Here is a 26,424-nt window from a genome sequence, read left to right on the forward strand (position 1 = left end):
TTTCCTACTCTACTATGCACACGGCCATGTGCACACTGTCTTGTGATAATATAACCAGATCTTTCCTATATTTGGTCACAAGATAAACTTTAGGTGAGTTATACTGTGTGAGCATTACACGTTCTCATTGTGTCAAAGGCACTGGGTGTACTGTGTTTGGTGGTTTCTACATTTCAAGATAAGCTAGTGTGCTTGGATGTGTGGGAAATGCCTGTATCATTTTGCAATAAGGGAGATTGGGTGCTGTGATAATAATGGGGCTAACAAATTGGGTGGTAATTCATGGGCCTTGCAGAGTTCTGGTCAGTCTGATACCTGCAGGCTGAGGAGGTTCCAGTGAGGTTCATGTGGAAAGGGATGGGTTTGGGAACTGCTGGAAGCAGGGTCGTAGACCTGAAGCACGTGAATCCATGTGGAAAGCTGAGGCTGCAGGCGCCTGCGCAGTGCAGCTTAGTTCGTCGGCGCGCAGTTCTCCCGCCCTTTCCAGCTGCGCATCTTCCGTAGTTGGGCTACGCGAGGGGGTGCTCAGAAACCTCACACTTCTCGGGTCAGGGAAGGTTTGGGAGGATGCTGAGGCCTGAGATCTCATCAGCCTCGCCTTCTGCCCCGGCGGTTTCCCCGTCGTCGGGAGAAACCCGCTCACCACAGGGTCCCCGCTACAATTTCAGACTCCAGGAGACTCCTCAGAGCCGCCCTTCAGGCCAGGTGGCCTCTGCATCCACCCCTCCCGGCACGTCAGGAGCCGCGGGCGACCGGAGCAGCAGCAGCAGCCTCCCCTGCCCCGCGCCAGGCTCCCGGCCAGCTCAAGGCAAGGAGTGGTTGGGTGGAGGAGTCTCCTTGAGGCTAGAGGCCGGCAGTTCATGGAGGCTCAGGGACACGTGCGTGGTGGTTACCACAGTGAAGTTCAGTTGTGGTTTGGTTGGGGCGTGAGATCAGAGTGCCCTGGGAGTTTGGTCTGGGTGATTAGAAGCCTTGACTTTTCAAATTGGTTCTATTGCAAGACCTTGATTGTGGATGGCTCAGTTCTGAGGAAGGCTGAAGTATCCCACATAACGTCCCTCAGAGTGTCTGACAAATGACAGTTTGTGCGTGAGTTTGCTGATAGAAGTGGTGAGCTGATCTTTGACTGCTGAATGTAATTCTCCAAATCCTGCTAGGGTGGGATAAAATAGAATAAATTGAACATTTCATCTAATTCAGGAAAATAATATGTTTAGTATTAAAAGATGTGGGCTGGGCGGTGGCTGACGCCTGTAATCCCAACACTTTGGGAAGCCGAGGTGGACGGATCACTTGAGGCCGGGAGTTCTTTCTACACCAGCCTGGCCAACATGGTGAACCTTCCAACCCCATCCCCCATCTCTACTAAAAATACAAAAATTATCTGGGTGTGGTGGCGCATGACTGTGGTCCTAGCTACTCAGGAGGCTGAGGTGGGAGGATGGCGAGTCCAGGAAGTCGAGGCTGCCCTGAGCCGAGATCGCGCCACTGCATTTCAGCCTGGGTGACACAGTGAGACCCTGACTCAAAACAAACAAACAAAAAAGATGCATGTCCTTCAAATCATTTATTATTTTACTAGTCTCTATTCATGACAAAGCATCACCATTTTTCACACACGATTGCAACACAATGGTAAAGTAACAAATACCAACTCCAGTGGTCATTTTTCAGTTCATCTCATGTGACCTTTCTGCTGCATTTAATGTTCTTAATTTCTTTATTTTTAGAAACAGTCTCGCTATGTTGCCCAGGCTGGTCTCAAACTCCTGGCCTCAAGTGCTCCTCCTGCCTTGCTCTCCCCAAGCATCGGGATTACAGGCATGAGCCACCCCTGCCTGGCCTATTTGACTGGTCTTCTCTTAAACTCTCTTAATTTGGCTTCCTTGATTCCACTTGCCCCTGTTTTTCTGCTACCTCCTAGAGAATTGCTATGCTCACCTTTGTTCCCAAATTATGGGCGTGTCATTAAAGCTTTTTTCTTCCTAGGCCACTTCTACCTAGATGTGAATAACTCCACAACTCAGATCTCATCTACACTCCAGACTTATTTCAGACTGTCTTCTGAAGTTTTTATTGATGGACTAATGGATACCTCAAACTCACTATACGATTAATGAAATTCCTCTCTGCTTTTTTTTTTTTTTTTTTTTTTTTTTTTGAGACAGAGTCTTGCTCTGTTGCACAGGCTGGAGTGCAGTGGCATGATCATGACTCACTGCAGCCTCAAACTCCTGGGCTTAAGTGATCCTCCCACCTCAGCCTCCCGAGTAGCTGGGACCAAGGTGTATGCTCCTACAGACGGCAATTTTTAAAATTTTTTTTATAGAGACAGTGTCTTCCTACATTGCCCAGACTGGTCTCGAACTTCTAGGCTCAAGCGATCCTCCTGCCTCAGCCTCCCAAAATGCTGGGATTACAGGCGTGAGCCACTGCACCTAGCCCTCAAACTCCTAAGTGTTCTGCCGTCCTTCTAGCTTACTTACTGTACCACTTACTTATGTTGAAAATGATCTTCTCATGTCCCTTGCCACTTGAATCAGTAGACCTGTATCTGCAGGTAAAAGATCAAACTCTTTTGAAGGATAGCCAAAGCAATTAGGATCAGTGTCTCATCTTTACAGATTTATCCCCCATCATTTCTTAATATTTATCCTGCTTTCTAACAAAGCTAAGCTACTTGCAATTCCTCTAAAGCAACATGCATGTTCACATTGTCAATCTAATCCCTCTCTTCATCAGATGCTTTGTCACCCACTTATTTTATCAGTAATGATAACATTCACTAATTTATATACACCTTCTTTGTTCTGGCTTCTTACTAGGCAGATGGTATCTTTGATCCTCACAATAATTCTGCAGAGTAGATTTTTTTGTTCCTGTTTTACAGATAGAACCAAGGCCCAAATAGGTGAACAAAGGTCCAAATTATGTTAGCAGCTGGGGATAATAATCTGCGCTCTCCAGGAACTTAAGGTTCAGTAGAGAAGACAGACTTAAAAATCAACAAATACACATTTAAGAGATAACTGTATTTGAGGTATTTACAATTTTTGAGGTATTTATAATTAAAGTATGGGGACAAAAGTGGGAAAAGACGTTTAACAGAGTAAGTGCACCTGGAACTGGTCTTGAAGAATAAGTACAAAGAAGAATGCCAGCCAAAGGGAAAGAGGAGAGAAGCTGGAGTGCATTCTTGAGAAAAACACATGCAAAGGAAAAGAAGATTCATGTAAAACTGCAAATAATTTTGCTTGGCTAGAGCAGGAGAGTGATCTATGTAGATAAACTTGGATGTAGATATAGTTGTGAGAATTAGATCTGGGAGACAAATTTTGCCCAGAGACCCCCATGTTCAACACGAGGTCTCTGGTTTTGATGACTGGATAGATGGTAGTAGTAGTTTCTGATACTGGGAATTTTGTAGGCAAAGCAACTTTTAGAGGGAAGATGATGAGTTCTGCTATGGACATGCTGAGTGTGAAGAGCCTGTAGGATATCCATATATTTATATTAAAATCATTGAATATAGGAAACTAGGGCTAAGAAGAGAGAAACTTGAGGGAAATATGGATTTGAAAGTTACCAGTATGTTGGGACCAGAGCGGGGAATATGAAGATTATATAGCAAAATAGAGGTCAAGGAAGTAGGAGGAGAATTAAGACAAGTGAATGAGTTTCAAGAAAGGGCATATAGTCTAAAAGTAGTCTGAGAACAAGAAACAGCCTTCTCCATCTCCAGTTTCCCTATCTCCAGTTTCTGGCAACCACTCTTCCTTAGCTCCATAAAGCCTAAGAATGCTAATGGAGCACATTTTATGCTGGTTCTTTATGATAACACCCCTACACCCTGTCCACACCTTTGCAAATATTCTCTTTATCAAATTATCCCAGTTTGAGTGTATCATTAATTCCTGCTGGAACCCATATAATGAAGTTATATTTTACCGTATGGTGAGTATGGGGAGACACATGGGAATTGTAAGAAAGAGAGATACTGATCAGATTTGTTTTTCAGAAAGATTACTGGTGATGATTCAAAGAATAGATTAGAGAGGTGTAATACTGGAAGCAAGGAGAAGAAGTAGGAGACTTGCACAAGGACCAAAGAAGATTCAGGCTTAAAATGGGCTGGGAGGAGTAGAGAGGGATTTAAATTTTAGTGATGTTAAAAAAAAGAATTCTAGGACTCAGTCACTGAATGTTAGGGTTGATGAAGGAGGAGCTGAGAATGTCTCCTAAGCTTATGACTTGAGTGACAAGGGACAAGCTGGTACAACTGACCACACTGGTAATAAAGAATTAATTTTGAGGGAAAGATAGAGTTCACTTCTGGACATTTAGAATGCTGGGAAGATATCTAAAGGTTTATGCCCAAGAGATAGATATAGTGTTCTAGAGCTACATCATCTGATAGAATATTCTGTGATAATAGAAACGTTTCATACTAATGCTGTCCGATATGTTAACTAGTAGCCATATGTGGCTTTTGAGCATTTGAAAATGTTGCTAGTGTGACTGAGGAACAGAATTTAAATTGTGTTTAATTTTGATTTAGTTAAATACTCACATGTGCCACTTTATTGAACAATGCAGGTATAGAGCTGAGAATGGTTTTTGCACTTTTGAAGCATTAAAAAATCAAAAGAATATTTTGTGATATTAAAATTATATGAAATTTAGAATTCAGTATATAGAAATAAAGCCATTTTAATTGAAACATAGCCATTCTCATTTATTTATGTATTATCTATGACTGCTTTTCTATGATAGTGTCAGAGCTGAGTAATTGTTACAGTGATTATATGGCCCACAAAGCCTAAAATATTTGCCATCTGGCCTTTATTTAAAAGTTTATGGGCTGGGCATGGTGGCTCATGCCTGTAATCCCAGCACTTTGGGAGGCTAAGGTGGGCGGATCACCTGAGACCAGCCTGGCCAACATGACAAAACCCTGCCTCTATTAAAGATACAAAAAAAAAAAAAAAAAAAAAGAGAAAACCAGCCAAGTGTGGTTGTGCACACCTATAATACCAGTTACTTGGGAGGCTGAGGCAGGAGAATCGCTTGAATCTGGGAGGCAGAGGCTGCAGTGAGCTGAGATTGCGCCATTGCACTCCAGCCTGGGCAACAAGAGTGAAACTCCACCTCAAAAAAAAAAAAAAAAAAAAAAAAGTTTATGCTGAGGCATGGTGGCTCATGCTTGTAATCTCAGTGCTTTGGGAGGCTGAAGTGGGAGGATTGCTTGAGGCCAGGAGTTTGAGATCAGCCTGGGCAACGTAGCAAGACCCTGTCTCTATAAAAAAAAAAAAAAATTAGCTGTGTGTGGTGAGGTGCATCTATAGTCCATAGTTCCTCAAGAGGCTGAGGCAGGAGGTTACTTGAGCCCATGAGCTTGAGGCTGCAGTGAGCTGTGATCACACTACTGCACTCCAGTCTGGGCGACAAAGTGAGACCTTGTCTTTATAAGACAGTAAAATAGACTGGGCACAGTGGCTCCCGATTATAATCCCAGCATTTTGCGAGGCTGAGGTGGGAAGATCACTTGAGCCCAGGAGTTTGAGACCAGCCTAGGAAACATGCCAAAACCCCATCTCTACAAAAATACAAAAAATTAGCCTGGCATGGTGGCATGAGCTTATAGTCCCAGCTACTTGGGAGGGTGAGGTAGGAGGATTGCTTGAGCCCAGCAGTTCAAGACTGCATTTAACCAAGATTGCACCACTGCATTTCAGCCTAAGCTACAGAACGAGAATCTCACACAGAGACAAAAAGGAAAAATTAAAAGTTTAGCAACCCCTGGTTTACAGTTTAAGAGAGTAGTTACAGCTATATACGAAGGCTTGAGAGTTGTCAGAAAATAGATTTTAATAGAAACAAAGAGGAGAGATATGTCTGGAGATGTATAATGTTGATTTGTGAGGGAAAGCTTAAAAGTATAGAGCCCTGGAGGCCAACAGTTAAGAGGCAGAGGAAAAACGAGATGGCAAAAGAAACTAAAAGTGGTTTAAAGAGAATTCAAGATAGAGAGTTGTGGAAATCAAAGAGAATAGGAGAACAGAGCCCAAACATTTTAAATTTTATTTTAGAACTTCTGTGTGCCAAGAGGCTATGCTAGGTTGTTTATGTACATTACTTAAAAATTTTATGACAATCCTGTAAAACAGGTAATATCTTACATCAGTAGATAAGTACCTAAATAAGGAACTGAAGCCAGTTGAGTCTGAAACTCTACAATGCCATTTGCATGGGGGAGAGAATTTCAATGAAGACATTAACAAGAGAAGGTTAAAAGAGGTCTAATAATTATTATACAAATGAAACATATGTCTTAGTCTATTTTCTGTTGCTTTTAACAGAATACTTGAAACTGGGTGATTTATAAAGAAAGAAAACATATTTCTTGGAAGTCTGGAGGCTGGGAAGTCCAAGGTCAAAGGAGGCACATTTAGTGAGGGCCTTTGTGCTGTTGGAGTCTCTGTAGAGTCCTGCAGTGGTACAGGGCATCACATGGAGAGGGAGCTGAGCATGGTAACTCAGGTCTCTCTTCCTCTTCTTATAAAGCCACCAGTCCTACTCTCGTGATAACCCATTAATCTATTAACTCATGAATGGATTAATTCATTCATGAAGGCAGAGCCCTCATGTCCCATCACCTCTTAAAGGCCCCACCTCTCTCCTGCCACACTGGGGATTAAATTTCAATGTGAGTTTTGGAGGGGACAGATATTCACACCTTAGCAACATATCTGGTATATTTGAAGATTAAAGGGTAATTTATGATTTTAGCCAGAGTGGTTGCAGTGAACTTGTAGAGGCAAAAGCTATATTAGCATATTTTCGTATATTTATCAATAATGTCATTAATTTTGTTATAATCTGTTTATTTTTAAAAATCATTTTCACATGAAGTTTTATAGAAAGTGAACATAGTGGCTGGGTGCAGTGGCTCACGCCTCTAATCCCAGCACTTTGGGAGGCCGAGGCGGGCGGATCATGAGGTCAGGAATTTGAGACCAGCCCAGCCAACATGGTGAAACCCCGTCTCTACTAAAAATACAAAAATTAGCCAGGCATGGTGGCGGTTGCCTGTAATCCCAGCTACTCGGGAGGCTGAGGCAGGAGGATTGTTTGAACTCAGGAGGTGGAGGTTGCAGTGAGCCAAGATCATGCCACTATACTACAGCCTGGGCGACAAGAGCAAGACTCTGTCTCAAAAAAAAAAAAAAAAAAAAAAAAAAGAAAAGGAAAAAAGAAGAAAGTGAACATGGTATAAATTATAATGATTAATACATCAATGCATAATTCAAATATTTAAGAATTGACTGTTAATTTTTCAAATTTAGGTTCATACTTTGGAAACAAAAGAGCTTATGCAGAAAACACAGTTGCATCAAACTTTACTTTTGGTGCAAGCTCATCTTCTGCACGAGATACTAATTATCCTCAAACACTTAAAACTCCATTGTCTACTGGAAATCCTCAGAGATCAAGTTATAAGAGCTGGACACCACAAATGGGATATTCAGGTAAAATAAGTGGAAGATGAACCTAGATGATCTTTTGAAACTTAAAAGTTTTGTAAATTATAAATTAGGGTTATCAAGTTCATTTGAATTTATCTATAACTGATATGAATGAAAAATAAATACATTAGTTTACCTCTATCCAAAATTTGAGTCTAGATTAATAAGGCAACATAGTGTCTGATATTGTTTGGTAATAAATGCAGGTCTACATTATTTTAACCATTCTGACAAAAAACACACAAGAAAGAGAAACCTCTCCCTTTTATACGTGATATCATTTAAATCTAAAAGTTGACCCTGATATTACTAGTGAGTGGTTTTTTTATACTTAAATTTTAATTTTTATCTAAATCTGTGAGATTTTCTTGAAGAGCAGATAGATAAAATAGGTTTCCATGTATAACAGTTTTCTAAGGTATATACAACAGAATTTCTTGGTTACAGGGTGTGTTATGTAAATGCATATATTTACAAGATAATGATAAATTACTTTTTAAAGTAGTTCTACCAATGTATAAATGGTGGTTAAGTTTATATTAGATCTACAGAAGTCAGTTTTAGCACTGTAGTAGAATATGACCTTCTGTTTTTTGTTTTTTTTTTTTAATTTTTTGAGACAGAATCTCGCTGTGTCACCCAGGCTGGAGTGCAATGGTGTGATCTCGGCTCACTGCAACGTCTGCCTCCCAGGTTCAAGTGATTCTTCTGCCTCAGCCTCCTGAGTAGCTGGGACTACAGGCGCTTGCCACCACGCCCGGCTAACTTTTGTATTTTTAACAGAGATGGGGTTTCATCATATTGGTCAGGCTGGTCTTGAACTCCTCACCTCATGATCCGCCCACCTTGGCCTCCCAAAGTGCTGGGATTACAGGTGTGAGCCATCGTGCCTGACCCTGACCTTTTTATTTTTAAGGAGAAAATAAATACCAAGTTCCAGTGGAAATTCAACAGACATACAAAAGACATCTCTAAGGTTCTAAAAATACGTTTATGCTGTTATCTCTCTGTTGTAAATAACATAATAATGAGCATCCTAATGCATAAAGCTTTTTTCTGAGTCTCTTATTATTTCCTTAAAGCGCACCCTTAGAAGTCAAATTACTGAAACATAGGGAAATTAGGGAAATTACCTTTTTTATTATTTTTTTTAATTACCATTTTTTGTTTTGTTTTTGAGATGAAGCCTCATTCTGTTGTCCAGGCTGGAGTGCAGTGGTGCCATCTCGGCTCGCTGCAACATCCACGTCCTGGATTCAAGTGATTCTCCTGCCTCAGCCTCCCAAGTAGCTGGGATTACAGACGTGCATCACCATGCTCGGCTAATTTTTGTTTTTTTAGTAGAAATGGGGTTTTGCCATGTTGGCCAGGCTGATCTTGAACTTCTGACCACAAGTGATCTGCCCACCTCGGCCTCCTAAAGTACTGGGATTACAGTTGTGAGCCACCATGCCTGGCCAAAATTACCATGTTTTAAGGATCTCAGATATATTGCCAAATTTCTTTCGAGAACTGGGCCAATTTTTAATTCTATCAATAGTGTATAAGGAAAGCCAATCTTACTCTATCCTCATCATTACTAACTTCTAAAATTTATTATGATTATTGGCCAATTTAATGATCATCATCATAAGATTATTATTAGCCAATAATCATAATCATAATTTTATTGGTTAATTTATTTGTTATTATGGTATGCTCTATTAATAATGTGTAAGAGTCCACTTCAACATTTGATATTGTCAGACTCAGTATTTTTCAACCTAACAGTTAAATACTACCTATATTCTGAGTTTGCATTTTCCTAATTACTAGTGAGATTATCTTTTTCTGTACTTTTGGGCTATATATCTTTAATAATATTCTGTGAAATTAATGTTCATGTGTTTTACTCATTTTTCTTTAGGCTTATTTTTCTGGATTTGTAGCAATACTCTATATATTCTGAATACTAAATTTTTTTTTTTTTTTTTTGAGAAGGAGTCTCGCTTTGTCACCCAGGCTGGAGTGCAGTGGTGCGATCTCGGCTCACTGCAAGCTCCGCCTCCCAGGTTCACGCCATTTTCCTGGCTCTGTCTCCCAAGTAGCTGGGACTACAGGCACCCGCCACCATACCCGGCTAATTTTTTGTATTTTTAATAGAGATGGGGTTTCACCGTGTTAGCAAGGATAGTCTCGATTTCCTGGCCTTGTGATCCGCCCACCTCAGCCTTCCAAAGTGCTGGCATTACAAACATGAACCACTGCGCCTGGCCTTTTCTGTTAATTTCTATGTTTCCAGTTCTTTTTTAACTCCGATGGGTCATTATGTCTAGCTGTGTGCCAATATCACACCATCTTTAGCTTTATTATAAGTCTTAATATTTTGTAGGACAGCCCTACCACCATTACCCTCCACAGGCTACCTTATTTTTCTTTAGAGTAGCCTTGGTTCTTCTTGGCCCTTTGCTTTTCCATATCAATTTTGGGCCAAGTTTTCAAGCTCCACCAAAAAACACATTGAGGTTTTGATTGAAATTATAGTTATACTGAACCAACAGATCCTTTAGGGAGAATTGAAATAAGAGGCTAACTGGTATCTATAGATTGCATTATTTTGTCCTCTTGATTAAGAATTTCCTCTACAATAGATGGTAGACATTCACATGGGATACAAATATTTTAAATTTTAAATTTAAGATTTATATTTTAAATCTTAGAGATCCATTTATATGCTCAAATGATCTTGTCACCAATCTGTCAATCATATTTCTTCCAAGTCCCAGCCATCTAGGTAAACCATTATCGACTGCTTATAAATGAATCTAAATCTGTACTTCTGGCCATCTCTCATTCCAGACATGGTAAACAACCAAATGTACTGCTGAAAATTCTGCCCAGATGAGAGATCAAAATGAACAGGCCGGACTTGGTGGCTCATGCCTATAATCCCAACACTGGGAAACTAAGATGGGAGAACTGCTTGAAGGCAGTCCAGCATGGTCAACAAGTGAGACCTCGTCTCTACAAAAAAAATTAAAATTTGCCAGGTGTGGTGGCATGACTGTCATTCTAGCTACTCAGAAGGCTAAGATGGGAAGACCACTTGACCTCAGGAGTTTGAGGCGCAGTGTGCCATGATTTCATGCCATTGCACTCCAGCCTGGGTGACAGAGCCAGACTGTTTAAAAAAAAAAAAAAGTCAAAAAATATAAGAAAATAGTAATGAATATAGAATATCTCAAGCAAGGAAGGAGGAGTTTCTTAGCAGAAAAGCAGTGGAAGAAATTATACAGAGAAAGATTGTCTATGCAAAAATAGAAATTTTTGAGATAACGAAAGTATCAAGATTAGTAGCAACTGTAAAACTGTCATTGATTTACACAATTCTCATAAAAATATACTGGAAAACCTTAAGACCTAGTAAACATTGTATAAAATGATGTAAACATCTCTAAAAAGGAAACAATATAGATAACAATGGATATATTAAATTATGTTCAGTTTCAGTAGTACTTTTAAAAACACAGATTTAAGTGGCAGTCCATTAAATTAGCCAATAATCATAGTCATAATGAATTCTAGAAGTTAGTAATGACGAGGATACAGTAAGATTGGCTTTCCTCATACACTATTGATGGAATTAAAAATTAGTCTAGTTCTCAAAAGAAATTTGGCAATATATCTGAGATCCTTAAAAATATGCTTTGTTTCAGTAATTTGAGTTCTAAGGGTGCATTTTAAGGAAATAATAAGAAAACCAGAAAAAACCTTTATGCATTACGATGCTCATTATTGTATTATTTACAACAGAGAGATAACAGCATAAATGTACTTTTAAAACCTTCTAGGAAATGTCTTCTCTGTGTACTGAATTTCAGCTGGTACTTGGTTTTTATTTTCTAATTAAAAATAGGAAGGTCATACTCTATTACAGAGCTTAAACTGACTTCTGTAGGTTTAATATAAACTTAATCACCATTTATAACATAACGTTCATGGGGAAAAGGTTTCTGAGACCTGAACACATAGATTTTTAAGTGAATCCCTAAGTTTACTGTTGACTGAGATAGCATAAATACTTAAGTTTTTTGTGGGCATTGTAATAGAAGAATGGAAGAAGAAATGAATCCAGGTCAGGGAGGGAAAAGAGGGAGGAAAAGGAGTTAGTTAAAAGGTTGACAAGGGAACAAAAGACTAGTTTGCATCTTTGAAAATAAAATTTTAGAAATTTTTGGTCTGGAAAAAAAAAAAAGAAAAAATAAATTTTTAGTCTGACTTTTTTCATATGCTAATAATGCCCTATATTTGAGTAATTTCATATACTTTATAAAACACTTCTATATGATTACATTAATTCTTATAATAATCTTGTGAAAAAGTTTGGTATTTCTAGTTTATAGATGAAGAAATGGTAGTTTTAAAAGTTTAAAAAATTTACCTGAGCATTCATAGTTTGTAAGGCACAGATCTCAAAATCAGTAATGTATGTAATGGTTCATAGCACCAGCTCTGGAACTAGACTGCCTGGGTACAAATGCTGTCTCTACCAGTTACATTGATGCCTCAGTCTCCTTATAGCTAAGTGGAAAAAATGATGGTGTCTATTTAATAGGATTGTTGTAATAATTATGTGAGTTAAACTAATTAAAGAACTTAGAACATTCTTGACACTTAGTAAGCACTTAATAAATGTTGGATATGTTATTATAATTTTAATTTCCACATTACACAGGTATCTCATAATTGGAATTCATAGTTATATAATGCTTAATTTTTTTTTTTTTTTTTTTTTGAGAAGTTCTTGCTCTGTCACCCAGGCTGGAGTGCAGTGGCATGAACGCAGCTCACTGCAGTCTCAACCTCCTGGGCTCAAGCAAGCCTCCCATCTCAGCCTCCTCAGTAACTGGGACCATGGAGATACATGCCACTATACTCAACTATTTTTCAGGGTTTTTTTTAGAGCTAACATCTTGTTATGTTGTCCAGGTTGGTCTCAAACTCCTGGGCTCAAGTAATCCTCCCACCTTGGCCTTCCTAAGTGCCAGGATTACAGGTGAGCTGCCATGCCCAGTCCCAAATAGCTTTTATTTTATTTTTTTATTTTTTGAGATGGAGTCTCACTCTGTCACCCAGGCTGGAGTGCAGTGGCACAATCTCAGCTCACTGCAAACTCCACCTCCCAGTTTCAAGCAATTCTCTTGCCTCATCCTCCCCAGTAGCTGGGATTACAGGCACACGCCACCACACCTGGCTAATTTTTGTATTTTTAGTAGAAATGGGGTTTTGCCATGTTGGGCAGGCTGATCTCAAACTCCTTACCTCAGGTGATCCACCCACCTCGGCTTCCCAAAGTACTGGGATTACAGGGTTGAGCCACCACACCCAGTCTCCAAATAGCTTTTAAATGACAGAATAAGGTAAATAATCTGTTTTCTGACCCAAGTCCTTTTATGACTCCATTCCAATAAAATAGAAAATAAGACAATTTAAAATTTGTTATTTCTAATTGTGAAGTCACTTTTTGGCAAAATGCTCTGAGAATTAACATTTTTATTTGGTCTAGTAATGAAAAGTTATTTTTTGATGAGAAAAAAATGGTTATTTCCTTGTCTGTTAATACAGTAGCCATGTCCTAGACTAGATATGCTTTAAGATCTTATGTGAAAGAATGAGAAATGTTTATTATCAGGTTGGGTGTGGTGGCTCATGCCTGTAATCCCAGCACTTTGGGAAGCCGAGGCGGGTGGATTACCTGAGGTCAGAAGTTTGAGACCAGCCTGACTAACATGGTGAAACCCTGTCTCTACTGAAAATACAAAAATTAGCCGGGCATGGTGTTGCATGCCTGTAATCCCAGCCACTTGGAAGGCTGAGGCAGGAGAATCACTTGAATCCAGGAGGCGTAGGTTGTGGTGAGTCGACATCACGCCATTGCACTCCAGCCTAGGCAACAAGAGCAAAACTCCGTCTCAAAAAAATAAATAAATAAATAAAAAATAGAAATGATTATTATCAATGTTTATATCTTTTCTTTATTTAAAAATTTACAGCTTCATCCTCATCTGCGATTTCTGCACACTGCCCATCAGTTATTGTAGCTGTTGTAGAAGGGAGAGGACTTGCCAGAGGTGAAATAGGAATGGCAAGTATTGATTTAAAAAACCCCCAAATTATACTATCCCAGTTTGCAGACAACACAACATATGCAAAGGTAAGTATTAATAATCCTAGAAAATGGCTGCTCTGTTAGGCAATATCTAGATCTAGATTTTAAAGTCAGTGCCTTCCCAATTTGTTTACTTTTTGGTAGAATAAAGGTTATTCATTATGTCAATGTAAATACTCGGAATTAAAATAAAATTGTCTTGTATCTGATTTTTATTTTTTAAATATATTTTGTCCAAAAAGAATGTGCTTTACTGTTACTTGAATAAGCTATTGTTAGTATTAGTTTCTAAAATTAGCATCTTCAAATTAATAATTTCTGGATTTATTCCAAAGGTAATACATGTGATAATGTGGTATTGATCATAATCCTTAAAGACACAATCCCAAATGCCATAATCCCAATGTTCAAATCTTGAAAGATCAAAATCCTTAATGCTGAAATCCTGAAAGCTTAATTCTAGGGAAGGGATTAATGTGTTTTTGGTTGTACACAAGATAGTTGCATCATGTTAGACGCATCATATTAGGCAGAACTACTACCTTGTTATTTTCTTTATTTGGAAATTAGGTATGGTTTAAGGAGATGCATAGGGGTGCTAAATTGGCAAGGGATGGACTTGTGGATTTAAGTATAGGTGACAACTTGACTTTAGTAAAAAATACCTAGTAAAGCATTATTTGGGCTATGTCTGTGAGGTTGTTTCCAGAGATTAGTGTGTGAGTCTGAGCGGACTAGGTGGTGAAAATCTGCCCTCAGTATTGGTGACCAATTTGCAATTGGCCAGGGCCTAGAGAGAGCAAATGCAGAAGTTGAATTGGTCTCTCTCTGAGAGGTGGGACAGACGCTTCTGCTGCTGCCTTGGACATCAGAAATTTGACTCCACAGAAGTTCATTATCATAGCATTGACTGTGTATAAGCATTGTGTGTATGCATAAAAATGTTGAAATTTGTTTGATAAATGAAGACATGTCCTTTTTGTACATCATTTATTTGCGAAAGATAAAATTTATTTCTTGAAATCTCAGCTCTTCAGGCAACTGTGTATGTGGTGACCCATAGAAGTTTTTGATCTAGCTCATCAAAAGACTTAGATTGTCCCTGGTGGTATTTCAGATGACTGTATTTATGAAGCTTGGTGCAGACAATTACCAACCACAGTGATATGCATTTATACATTTTGCTATTTGACTAATTTCTATGTTTTGACTAATGTTTTTGTGAATACAGTTTGTCTGCTCATAACTGTTATTATACCTGTGTGACTGTCATTAGTACACTTAAGTGTTTATGCTTTCAAAAATATATGTTATTATTGCCTATTTTATTGTGTAAAGTGGTCTATGAATTGTTCTGTTGTGTTTTTGTTTCTCAAATAAATCCCCTTTTAAAAATGCAACTCAATGTCTTTAAAATTGTTTTTGAAGTTATTTCTTCCAGAACTGTGTTTTTGGGATTTCTGTCTTTTGGTATTGGGATTTTGGCGATTTTTAGACTTCAAGGATTTTGCTCTTTTGGGATTTTGACATTCAGGATTATGCCTTTTGAGATTGTGTCTTTCAGGATTATGGCCCAAACCTGTCATAATGCTAACTCCAGAGGGTTATTCCCACTAAACTGTATTTGAACTATATTTTTTCAGAGGCAACGAAAGCTAGTATCTTAGATCAGTCATAATTTAGCCTCTTAACTTCTTGCCTTCACTTCTTATTTTGCCTTCATTTTATATCACTCATCATTCATTTGGTCCGCTTGCCTATTGTCATGGGAATTTGCGTGATCTATCAGGTAGAGGTAGTTTACTCCTAATTTCTATGTTATTTAATCCAATTATTATTTTATTTTATTTTTAAAAGGTCTTGCTCTTTTGCCTAGGCTGAAGTGCAGTGGTATGATCATGACTCACTGCAGCCTCCCACATCAGCCTCTTGAGTAGCAGGGACCACAGGCATACACCACCACATACAGCTGATTTTTAAATTTCTTTTTTGTATAGATGAGGTCTTGCTCTGTTACCCAAGCTAGTCTCAAACTCCTAGACTCAAGTGATCCTGCCACCTCAGAAGCTGAATTGCTTCTCAGGTTCCCAAAGTGCTAGAATTATAGGCATGAGCCATTGAGCCTAGTTAATTATTATTTTGAAGATGTGATCTAGTGTTTTATTTCTAGTGTTTCATTATTATTTGATTCTCTTCCCTTAGTTCCTCTTTATGGTCCTCCAGTATGTAGACTTCCCTTTCCTAATAATTAATTTTTTATTATTCTTAACAACCTTGATGATATTAGTATTGCATACTAACTTCATCTGTAGGTGTTTTATACTTTTATACAATTTCAAAAGAGTAGGAAAAAAGTTTTTAAAAAACAGGAATGTTAGACAAATTGAGAATTTCTGTGTTTAGAATAGTTCTAAGAAATACACCTTATTTTATGAAAAGCTAAGGCATAAGGCAGATGTTTCTCATCTGTGTTTACGTACTTTTCAACACTTAATCTGTACCAGTGTGGCCATACTGATTGTATTGCCATAGTTACCCTTTGTTTTTTGAGACAATGTCTCACTTTGTCGCCCAGGTTGAAGTGCAGTGGCACAATCTTGACTCACTGCAAACCTCTGCCTCCTAGGTTCAAGCAATTCTCCTGCCTCAGCCTCCCAAGTAGCTGGGATTACAGGTGCACACCACCATGCCTGCCTAATTTTTGTATTTTTAGTAGAGACAGAGTTTCACCATGTTGGCCAACCTGGTTGTGAACTCCTGACCTCTAGTGATCCACTCGCCTTGGCCTCCCAACTTGCTGGGATTACAGGCGTGAGCCACCTTGCCCAGCCCATAGTTACCCTTATTGGATGTATGTATATTTTTCATGGAGATGGATAAAATACTAAGTATAAGTATTTATTTTAAAAAAATTTATTTTGGGAATACATGTTTGATAAGTTCAGATTAATTTTTGAACTTAAGGCTGTTAGAAACTATTATGAGTAAAATATAGCCTATTTTATGACAGTATTTTATATTAGTAGTTGTATAGGAGATATATGTTTAATATACTACCATTAGAAATATATACATATATATTTTGTTGTTGTTGTTGGTGGTGGTGGTGTTTGTCTGTTTGTTTTTGAGACAGATTTTCCCTCTGCCGCCTAGGCTGGAATGCAATGGTGCCTAGTGCAATCTCAGCTCACTGCAACCTTTGCCTGCTGGGCTCAAACAATTCTCATGCCTCAGCCTCCTGAGTAGCTGGGATTACAGGCATGCACCACCATGCCTGGGTAATATTTGTATGTGTGTGTGTGTATATATATATATATATATATATATATGTATTTTTTTTTTTTTAATAGAGACAGGGTTTCACCCTGTTGGCCAAGTGAGTCTCGAACTCCTGGCCTCAAGTGATCTGTCCACCTCAGCCTCCCGAAGTGCTGGGATTACAGGTGTGAACCCACTCGGCTAGAAACATATTTTAATTGAAATATATCATTAGGACAGTTATAATTTTGTGTATCTATGAATTAATTTTAAATACTTATCTCAGAAAAATACGAACTTTTTTTTGTTTCCTAAGCTTTATTTAAGAAATTATTCAAATGATTTCAGGTGATCACTAAACTTAAAATTTTGTCACCTTTGGAAATAATAATGTCAAATACTGCTTGTGCTGTGGGGAATTCCACCAAGTTGTTCACTCTGATCACAGAAAATTTCAAGGTAAGTGATGTTTACTGTTTGTAACATTCAAGATCTAACCACTTATTTATTTATTTATTATTTATTTATTTTTTTGAGATGGAGTTTCACTCTGTCACCCAGGCTGGAGTGCAATGGCGTGATCTCATCTCACTGCAACCTCCAGCTCCCAAGTTCGAGCGATTCTCCTGCCTCTGCCTCCCGAGTAGCTGGGACTACAGGTGTGTGTCACCACACCCAGCTAATTTTAGGATTTTTAGTAGAAATGGGATTTCACCATGTTGACCAGGCTAGTCTCAAACTCCTGACCTCAAAAGATCTGCCCGCCTCGGCCTCCCAAAGTGCTGGGATTACAGGCATGAGCCACTGTGCCCAGCCCTAATCACTTTATTTAAAATTTATTTAGTAATATCATTATAAAGAACAATAATTTTAGTAACTTTATATTTAGCATCCTAAAGTAGTCACTAAATACAAATCCTAATCTAAGGGACTATTAATACAGATAATAAAAATGATAAGGAATTTACTTATTTGATTTGGCATGCTTGATCTACTTTAAACAAAAGAAAAAATGTTTTAGGTAATAAGGAAGTTTCTCCCATTATACAAGAGGCAGACCCATAGAGAAAGCATAGGTTCCCCTTACACGTATTTTCCTGGAAACTACTTATTGTGTTGTCAGACTGGTTGAAATTGAAATTCTTAGGAGATAGCACCTATCAGCAAGTACCTTTTTCTATAGGGAATTTAATTTGTATTACAGAATTGTTTCAGCTTCCCCTGGTAACATGTGCTGCCTTACGATTAGCCTGCTACTCTAGTGTCCATCTGTAGGACTGTGGTGGATAACCACTGTGGAACCTTATCCAGCAAGAATGTGGACTGTGGCTCCAAACCAAGTAGACAGCATTGCAGTTGGAATAATTCCTTAGGAGTGCAAATTGTTTTCAGAATATACTATATATATATATATTTTTTGAGACGGAGTCTTGCTCTGTCACCCGGGCTGGAGTGCAGTGGCTGGATCTCAGCTCACTGCAAGCTCCACCTCCTGGGTTTACGCCATTCTCTTGCCTCAGCCTCCCTAGTAGCTGGGACTACAGGCGCCTGCCACCTCGCCCGGCTAGTTTTTTGTATTTTTTAGTAGAGACGGGGTTTCACCGTGTTAGCCAGGATGGTCTCGATCTCCTGACCTCGTGATCCGCCCGTCTCGGCCTCCCAAAGAATATACTGTATTTTGTTATGTTTGTAGACTTATCTTTTACTTTAACATATTTGGAACCAAGCTGAGGTTTGGAGTCTAATGAGTTCCTTTCCCGTTCCTAATATATTCAGCATCTGCAGTCATATAAGATTTGTCATAGTGCTCTTAGAGATCCTGTATAGATGAGCTGCCTTTGACTCATTGCCAGAGATAGTCCCTATTCTAAATCTATTGTCTCATTAGACAAATCACTTTATCTGTTCTTTTTCATTTATAACTTTACACTTCTTTTCATTATGCCTATTTATCCATACCTTTCCAACTTTCATGTTTTGTTGTTGTTGCTGTTGTTGTGATTAGGTCTTATAATTCTTTTGGTTGTAAGTAACAGAAATCTAATGCAAACTACCTTATGCAAAAAAGGAAATGTATTGGCTTATGTAACTGGGAAGTCAATGGTTGAATAGATCCTGTTCCTACTGTCAAAGGTAAACAAAGCCAAACACTAGCTAAATATTTTAATCAGTAATATGCTGTCGCAACAGAGAAAAGAGTCCAGTGTGGACTGAATTGAACTTCAGTTTATACTGGGCATTTTAATGGGAGAATAAGGGAATAAGGAGGAGTAAGCACAAGCTCATTAGAGTCAGGGAAGTAAAAAATTATTACAACAAAAAGTAAGACCGGTTGCGGTGGCTCATGCCTGTAATCCCAGCACTTTTGGAGGCCAAGGCGGGAGGATCACGAGGTCAGGAGATTGAGACCATCCTGACTAACGTGGTGAAACCCTATCTCTACTAAAAATACAAAAAATTTAGCCAGGCCTGGTGGCACGCGCCTGTAGTCCCAGCTACTTGGGAAGCTGAGGCAGGAGAATCACTTGAACCTGGGAGGCGGAGGTTGCAACGAGGCGAGATCGTGCCACGGCACTCCAGCCTGGGCAACGAGCAAGACTCCATCTCAAAAGAACAACAACAAAAAATCTGGGTTTGCTGACTGGCACTTACCGAAGTTAGGCTCCTACTCTCCCACAGAGAATAGGAGACAGGGACCCTATCTTTAGGTGTTAAGTGGAATACACAGTTCCTTTTTTTTTGGCAGCCTGAGTTTTCTTAGGCTGGCATTTTACAAGAGGTTAAGGTCATCCTAGGGATGTGACTTTGAACAGTTAGAAACACTGTTAGTGTTTCGTTCACGTCTTTATAGGCTGGATGGAGGGTAGTTGAGAAGAAGGCTTATAGTAGCCCAGGTAGAGTTTGGTCAAAGAGAGAATCTTTATCACTACTCTCATTCCCCATATCATCCTTTTTCTACTGCAGATAGTTTACTTCTATGAGATTTAAGAAGATGATTGCTAATGGCTCAAGGTTGATGTCATCTCAGCTTAGCTAACCCAAAGGGAAAATAATTTCTTTATTCCAGTGTCCACGTATGAATTCCAGGGAAGGATACTGACTGATCCTGCTTTGTTCATTTTCTCACACGTTAGAGTAATCACTATTTCTTGGGGTAGATACACTATGATTGACTAATCCTTTTGCTGTGGGATGCAGAATACTATGATAGCTAGGCCTTCCAGAATCACATGGAATGGGGGATAAGTCCTCCAAAGGCAAAAACAACATAATTTCAGTACATTTGAATAGTAAGGCAGTACAGCATAGTGCTTAAGAATAGAGAAGTCAGATTGTCCCAGTTTCAAATCTTGACTCTAAGTAACCTAGTACATGACACTTAGCTTCTTTGAGCTTCAGTTTTTTAATCAGTAAATTAGGAACAATAGGAGGTACCAACCTCCTAGAGAATTGATATTTTATATAGGGTAATCAGAGATGGCCTTGTTGATAAGGTTACATTTGGGCAAAGTTCTGAATGGAGTGAGGGAGCAAGCCATGGAGGTATTTGTAAAAGTATTCTAAGTAGAGGGAAAATTCAGTATTATTATTATCATTATTACTATTATGACTACACTTACCATAAGAAGACCTTCATTAACAAGGTGCAGTGGCATGTGCCTATAGTCCCAGGTACTTGGGAGGCCAGAGTGGGAGGATCACTTGAGCCCAGTAGTTCAAATCTAGCCTGGGCAACACAGTGAGACCCCACTCTTAAGAAAAAAAAAGGACCTGCATTAAATCAAAAGCAATATGAAGTAAAAGGAAAATGGACTTCAAAGAAATCTAAATTTGAGTCTCAGCTTTGGCACAGATCAACTGTATAATATCAGAAAAGTTACTTGACTTTTCAGAATTTTATTTATATGAAAACCAGAGTTAATAAGATATGTCCCTACTTGGTCATGATATTTTTTTCATTCTTAACAGCTCTTATGTAGTCCATTGACATAATATTACCTTTTCTTAACCATTAGTTTTATTCAAAGGAGGCAAACCTTTTACTTAACAACTTGACGCTTTTTAAAAGTTCCACACTGGTAATTCCAGCACTTTGGGAGGCCAATGTGAGAGAATCACTTGAGCCCAGGAGTTTGAGACTAGCCTGGGCAACATAGGGAGAACTTGTCTCTGCTAAAAAAAAAAAAAAAAAAAAAAAAAAATTAGCCAGATGTAATGGTGTGTGCCTGTAGTCCCAGCTACTCAGGAGGATGAAGCAAGCAGATTGCTTGTATCCTGGAGTTCAAATTTGTAGTTAGCTATGATCATGCTGCTGTACTCCAGCCTAGGCAACAGAGTGAGACCCTGTCTCAAAAAGATTATAATTTTCTCTTTGTTCTAAATAAATTCAATTCACTTTATGTAAATAGTATATCATAAATAGGTAGAATTGGTGTTTTCATCTTTTCACCTAGGACATTATAAGAATCTACCCTTTCTCAATTATGATAGACTATGGAAAGATGAATATAAAACTGTGAAAAGTTATTTTCTATACAAAAAATTACTAAAAGGTATAGACTGTCACGTTTATTTTTATTATTGTATCTAACATATTCCCTTAAATCTCATAAGAGTAAGGTCTAATAAGAGATACAAACTGTACTATAATTCACTTAGCGAGGATAATCATTTTTATATAAATAAGAAAAGTTCTTATGTAAATGTTGAAATTTTTATACAATATTTAAGTCACTTACCTAGTTACGAGCATGTGTTTAAGAAAGCAGTTTTGGGCAAGCGCATGGTACTTCAAACTTTATTTTGAAGTTAAAACTTCTTTTCAGAATGTTAATTTCACTACTATCCAAAGGAAATACTTCAATGAAACAAAAGGATTAGAGTACATTGAACAGTTATGCATAGCAGAATTCAGCACTGTTCTAATGGAGGTTCAGTCCAAGTAAGTTATGTATTTATTTATTTTTTTACTAGCCCACAGCTACCAATATCATATCAAGTAAGTTATAACTTAAGGAAAGCAAATAAATCTCCAGTGTGAGTTCCACAAGGGCAGGGACTTTTGTCTGTTTTGTTCTCTGCTGCATTCCTACCACCTGGAAAATTCCCTGGTTCATAATAGTAATTATTGAAATAGTGAAATAGTTAACTAAAATTTATACACAAGGCATATATTGCTAACTTAATTTATATAGAATTTTTCCAAATTAATCATAATCTATTGGCCTAATTGTTGCTGCTCACTTTGGAGTGAAAAACTCAAGTAGCTATAGTAAACTGGAAATGTGAGGGCATAGAAGCGAAACACAGGTGAAGATGTGTTCCTGTTTCTTTCTATCTTTACTCCTAAAAGATTCAGCATGAGACAGAGAATGATATTTTTGGAACACATATTTCCTAGAACATACGAAATAGATACTTTCTTTGAGCCAGATTAGATTACCTGTTTACTTAGTTAATAACAATCATTCTCACTGAGATCATAACATACTTCTCTATACATTGAGACTTGATTCTACCGTTAAAGTACCAGATTTTTCCAGGCTGGGCACAGTGACTCATGCCTGAAATCCCAGCACTTCGGGAGGTCAAGGAGTTTGAGACCAACCTCAGCAACATGGCAAAACCCCATCTCTACCAAAAATACAAAAATTACCTGGGTGTGGTGGTACATGGCTGTCATCCCAGCTACTTGGGAGGCTGAGGCAGGAGGATTGCTTGAGCCTGGGAGGTGGAGGTTGCGGTGAGCCGAGATCATGCCACTGCACCCCAGCCTGGATGACAGAACCAGACCCTGTCTCAAAATAAATAAATAAAGTATCAGACATTCCCAACATTATCTGAATACTTAGAATGGTACATCAAAAATTGATGCAAATTACCTTTGATTGAATGTTATCTCCTAAAACAGGATTTATCAGAATTTAAAGTCCCTTAAGTGTCAGACTTGAGCAAATTATTTATTTTCATTAATTTTTATGATTTAGAGGTTATTTACCTAGTTTTCAAAAATATGAAATACCTGGTGTACCTTTTCCTTTTGAGTTTAAGCAATGCTATGCAAATATTTATAATTTTTCTTAAATTAAGGGGAAATAGATAATTTTTTAATATTAATGACTTATAGTGATGTATTATTGGTCATCTTTTAGGTATTACTGCCTTGCAGCTGTTGCAGCTTTGTTAAAATATGTTGAATTTATTCAAAATTCAGTATATGCACCAAAATCGCTGAAGATTTATTTCCAGGGTAGTGAACAGACAGCCATGATAGATTCATCATCAGCCCAAAACCTTGAATTGTTAATTAATAATCAAGACTGTAGGTAAGATCATCCATTTTTTTCTTATAAAATATATAGGTATATATTTTTTTTCTATAAATAGTTACTTTAAAGTTCTTTTTTTTTTTTTTTTTTTTTTTTTTAAATTTTGAGATGGAGTTTCACTCTTGTTGCCCAGGCTAGAGTGCAGTGGTGCGATGTTGGTTCACTGCAACCTCTGCCTCCCAGGTTCAAGAAATTCTTCTGTCTCAGCCTCCCAAGTTGCTGGGACTACAGGCATGTGCCACCATGCCTAGCTAATTTTTGTATTTTTAGTAGAGATAGGGTTTCACCATATTGGCTGGGCTGGTCTCGAATTCTGGATCTCAAATTATCCACCTGCCTCGGCCTCCCAAAGTGCTGGGATTACAGCCATGAGCTGCTGCTCTCAGCCTAAACTTCTTTAAATTATTTGATGGAGAATTGTATTTAAGAGGTAGGGTCTTGCTATTTTGTCCAGGCTGGTCTCAAACTCCTGGGCTCAAATGATTCTCCTGCCTCAGCTCCCAAGTAGCTGAAATTATGGGCACAAACTGTCATGCCCAGCTAATGGTGGAGAAATATTGAATAAGCATATTTTAAATCATTGTACTGTTATTGCTGAACTGGTCAGGTGTTTCACCAAAATCAAGTTTTAAAAAGATGTTTGTACTAAATAACAAAAAGCAACCCCATTCAGAACTGGGTAAAGGAACTTAATAGACACTTTTACAAAGAAGATAAATAAATGGCCAGTAAGTACTCAAATATTTGTTGAGTATTAAAATGAATCAGGTTTTTTATATGTATTATATGAAGTTGTTCCTTTATGAAAGGAACTTAATAGAGCATATGAAAATATGCTCAACTTTACTAGTCATTAAGGATCTACAAATCAAAACCACAGTTAGATACAACTTCACATCCATTAGATTATAGGTTAAAATTACTCTGTCTTTGACTTTCTATGATATCCTATGTTATCATAGCATAGAAAATCAATGACCAAGCCTGGTAGTTATTACAAAGTGTTTTATATTCAGTTTTACCTTGTCATGTTTCATACTTTATCATTATTTGTCATTATCATTGTCAAACATTGTTTGACTTCCTGCTATGTATTAGGGATACAGATACTTAAATAATAGAATGTCTGATCTCCAGGAGTTAGTATTATAGTTGAAAGGAACAATTGAGAAGTCTTTTCACAGACTTAAATGAAAGAATCCTCAGGTTAAAAGATGGATATTCTACCTACTGAACTATCTGAATAGCTGCAATGCTTCCATAGGCTTACAGCCTGTTCAGTGCAGTCTTACATCCATTGATTTCTATAACAAATGGGAGGTTCATATGTGCCCCTTACTTCCTTTGTTCCCACAGAAATAAGTTCTCAAAAAAAAAAAAAAAAATTGTACATGTGATGGGAGACCCCCCGCCCCAGCCAGTTGGTATGAGTAGTTTCCTACAAATGTGTTTAAATTGGTATGACTAAAATCTGGTAGAATGATGACTAAATCTTAAAAGTCATTCTTGTTTCCTCTCCTTTCACACCTCAGATTTGATCCATCAGAAAATCCTCTTGATCTAGCCTTCAGAGTATATACCAGTGCTGGATCACTTCTCACCATTTCCAAGGCTACCACCCTAACCCAAACCTCTACCATCTTTAGCATAAACTACTATAATAGCCTCCTAACTTTTCTTTCTGCCCTCTTCTTACCTTCCTATAGTTTATTCTCAACATATTAATAGTAGTCAGACTGTGATATCCTTTTAATCCAGAAATCAGATCTTGTAACTCTTCTGCTGAAAACTTTCCAGTGGCTCTCCTTACATTTACAATAGAATCCAGACTCTTTGGCCTACAAGGACTTCTGTGTCCTGGCTTCTATCAACTTCTTCATTCATCTCCCTCTATTCTTACCCCCACTTGCAAAGCTCCACTAACCTTGATCTTCTTTTTTGTTCTGGAGCCAGACTTCCTGGGCTTAAATTACTGCCATGCTACTTACTTGGAAATCTTAGACAAGTTACCTAATTTCCTTGTACTTACGTTCCTTCTGTTGTAAAATGATGTGGCCAATAATAGTGTCTCTCTCATAACATGGTTATTAGAATAAACAAGTTAATACATTTAAAATGCTTAGAACAATTCTGGGTACATACTAAGTATCATTTTATGTTAGCTATCCTCATTATTGTTGTCATGATTCCCATCCCATCATCATCGTCTTTGCTGCCTTCTTTTTTAATCATTCAGTTCTCAACTCTACTGTCAAATTCATAGGGAAGTCTTTCTTAATCAACCTAACTAAAGCAACCATCCTGGTCCTTCTCTGTATATTCCTGTTTTTTTAAATTTTTTAAAATTTTTTGAGACGGAGTCTCACTGTGTATCCCAGGCTGGAGTGCAATGGTGCAATCTCGGCTCACTGCAAGTTCCACCTCCCAGGTTCACGCCACTCTCCTGCCTCAGCCTCACAAGTAGCTGAAACTACAGGCGCCTGCCACCCAGGTCCAGCTAATTATTTTTTGTATTTTTAGTAGAGACGGGGTTTAACCGTGTTAGCCAGGATGGTCTCGATCTCCTGACCTCGTGATCCACCTGCCTCGGCCTCCCAAAGTTCTGGGATTACAGGCGTGAGCCACCACACCCGGCCTGTTGTTGTTTTTGTTTTTTTAACAGTTTCTGTACCTGAAATTATTTTCTTGATATGATTATGTGTTTATTGTTTTTATTGTTTATTTCCCCTTCCTCTTTGTCTTGTCTTCAGTCATGGTCAGTAAACTGACAAAAGTTATTGGCAATGGCTGGGTGCCGTGGCTCATGCCTATAATCCCTGCTCCCTGGGGAGGCCAACGTGGGTGGATCACTTGAGGTCAGGAGTTCGAGGTCAGCCTGGTCGCCATGGTGAAACCCTGTCTTTACCAAAAATACAAAATTTAGCCGTCATAGTGGCACACCTGTAATCCCAGCTAGTCAGGAGGCTGAGGCAAGAGAATCATTTGAACCCTGGAGGCAGAGGTAGCAGTGAGCCTAGATAGTACTACTGTACTCCAGCCTGGACAACAGGGCAAAACTCTGTCTCAAAAAAAAGAAAAAGGTTATTGGCAATCGCCATTCAGCTGTAAGGTCCATGAAGATAGGTATCATGTCCATCTTGTATGCCCAGTGTTTAGCATAGAG

At 38.3% G+C, this 26,424-nt stretch overlaps 1 protein-coding gene across 1 annotated transcript in view; it reads left to right on the top strand.

The window, feature by feature from the left end:
* The first annotated feature begins 511 nt into the window (after nucleotides 1–511).
* The window catches only part of MSH4 (mutS homolog 4), a 114,326-nt gene continuing 88,413 nt past the window's right edge, over nucleotides 512–26,424 (top strand). Inside the window, exons 1-6 of the mRNA XM_050805262.1 lie at nucleotides 512–808; nucleotides 7,347–7,529; nucleotides 13,559–13,719; nucleotides 17,281–17,391; nucleotides 21,759–21,874; nucleotides 23,085–23,258. Of these exons, the coding sequence (XP_050661219.1) occupies nucleotides 568–808; nucleotides 7,347–7,529; nucleotides 13,559–13,719; nucleotides 17,281–17,391; nucleotides 21,759–21,874; nucleotides 23,085–23,258 (986 nt within the window). The 5' untranslated portion in view covers nucleotides 512–567. The remainder of the gene's footprint in view (nucleotides 809–7,346; nucleotides 7,530–13,558; nucleotides 13,720–17,280; nucleotides 17,392–21,758; nucleotides 21,875–23,084; nucleotides 23,259–26,424) is intronic.

This window comes from Macaca thibetana, chromosome 1 (genome assembly GCF_024542745.1).
Source record: "Macaca thibetana thibetana isolate TM-01 chromosome 1, ASM2454274v1, whole genome shotgun sequence".
Taxonomy (NCBI): Eukaryota; Metazoa; Chordata; class Mammalia; order Primates; family Cercopithecidae; genus Macaca; species Macaca thibetana.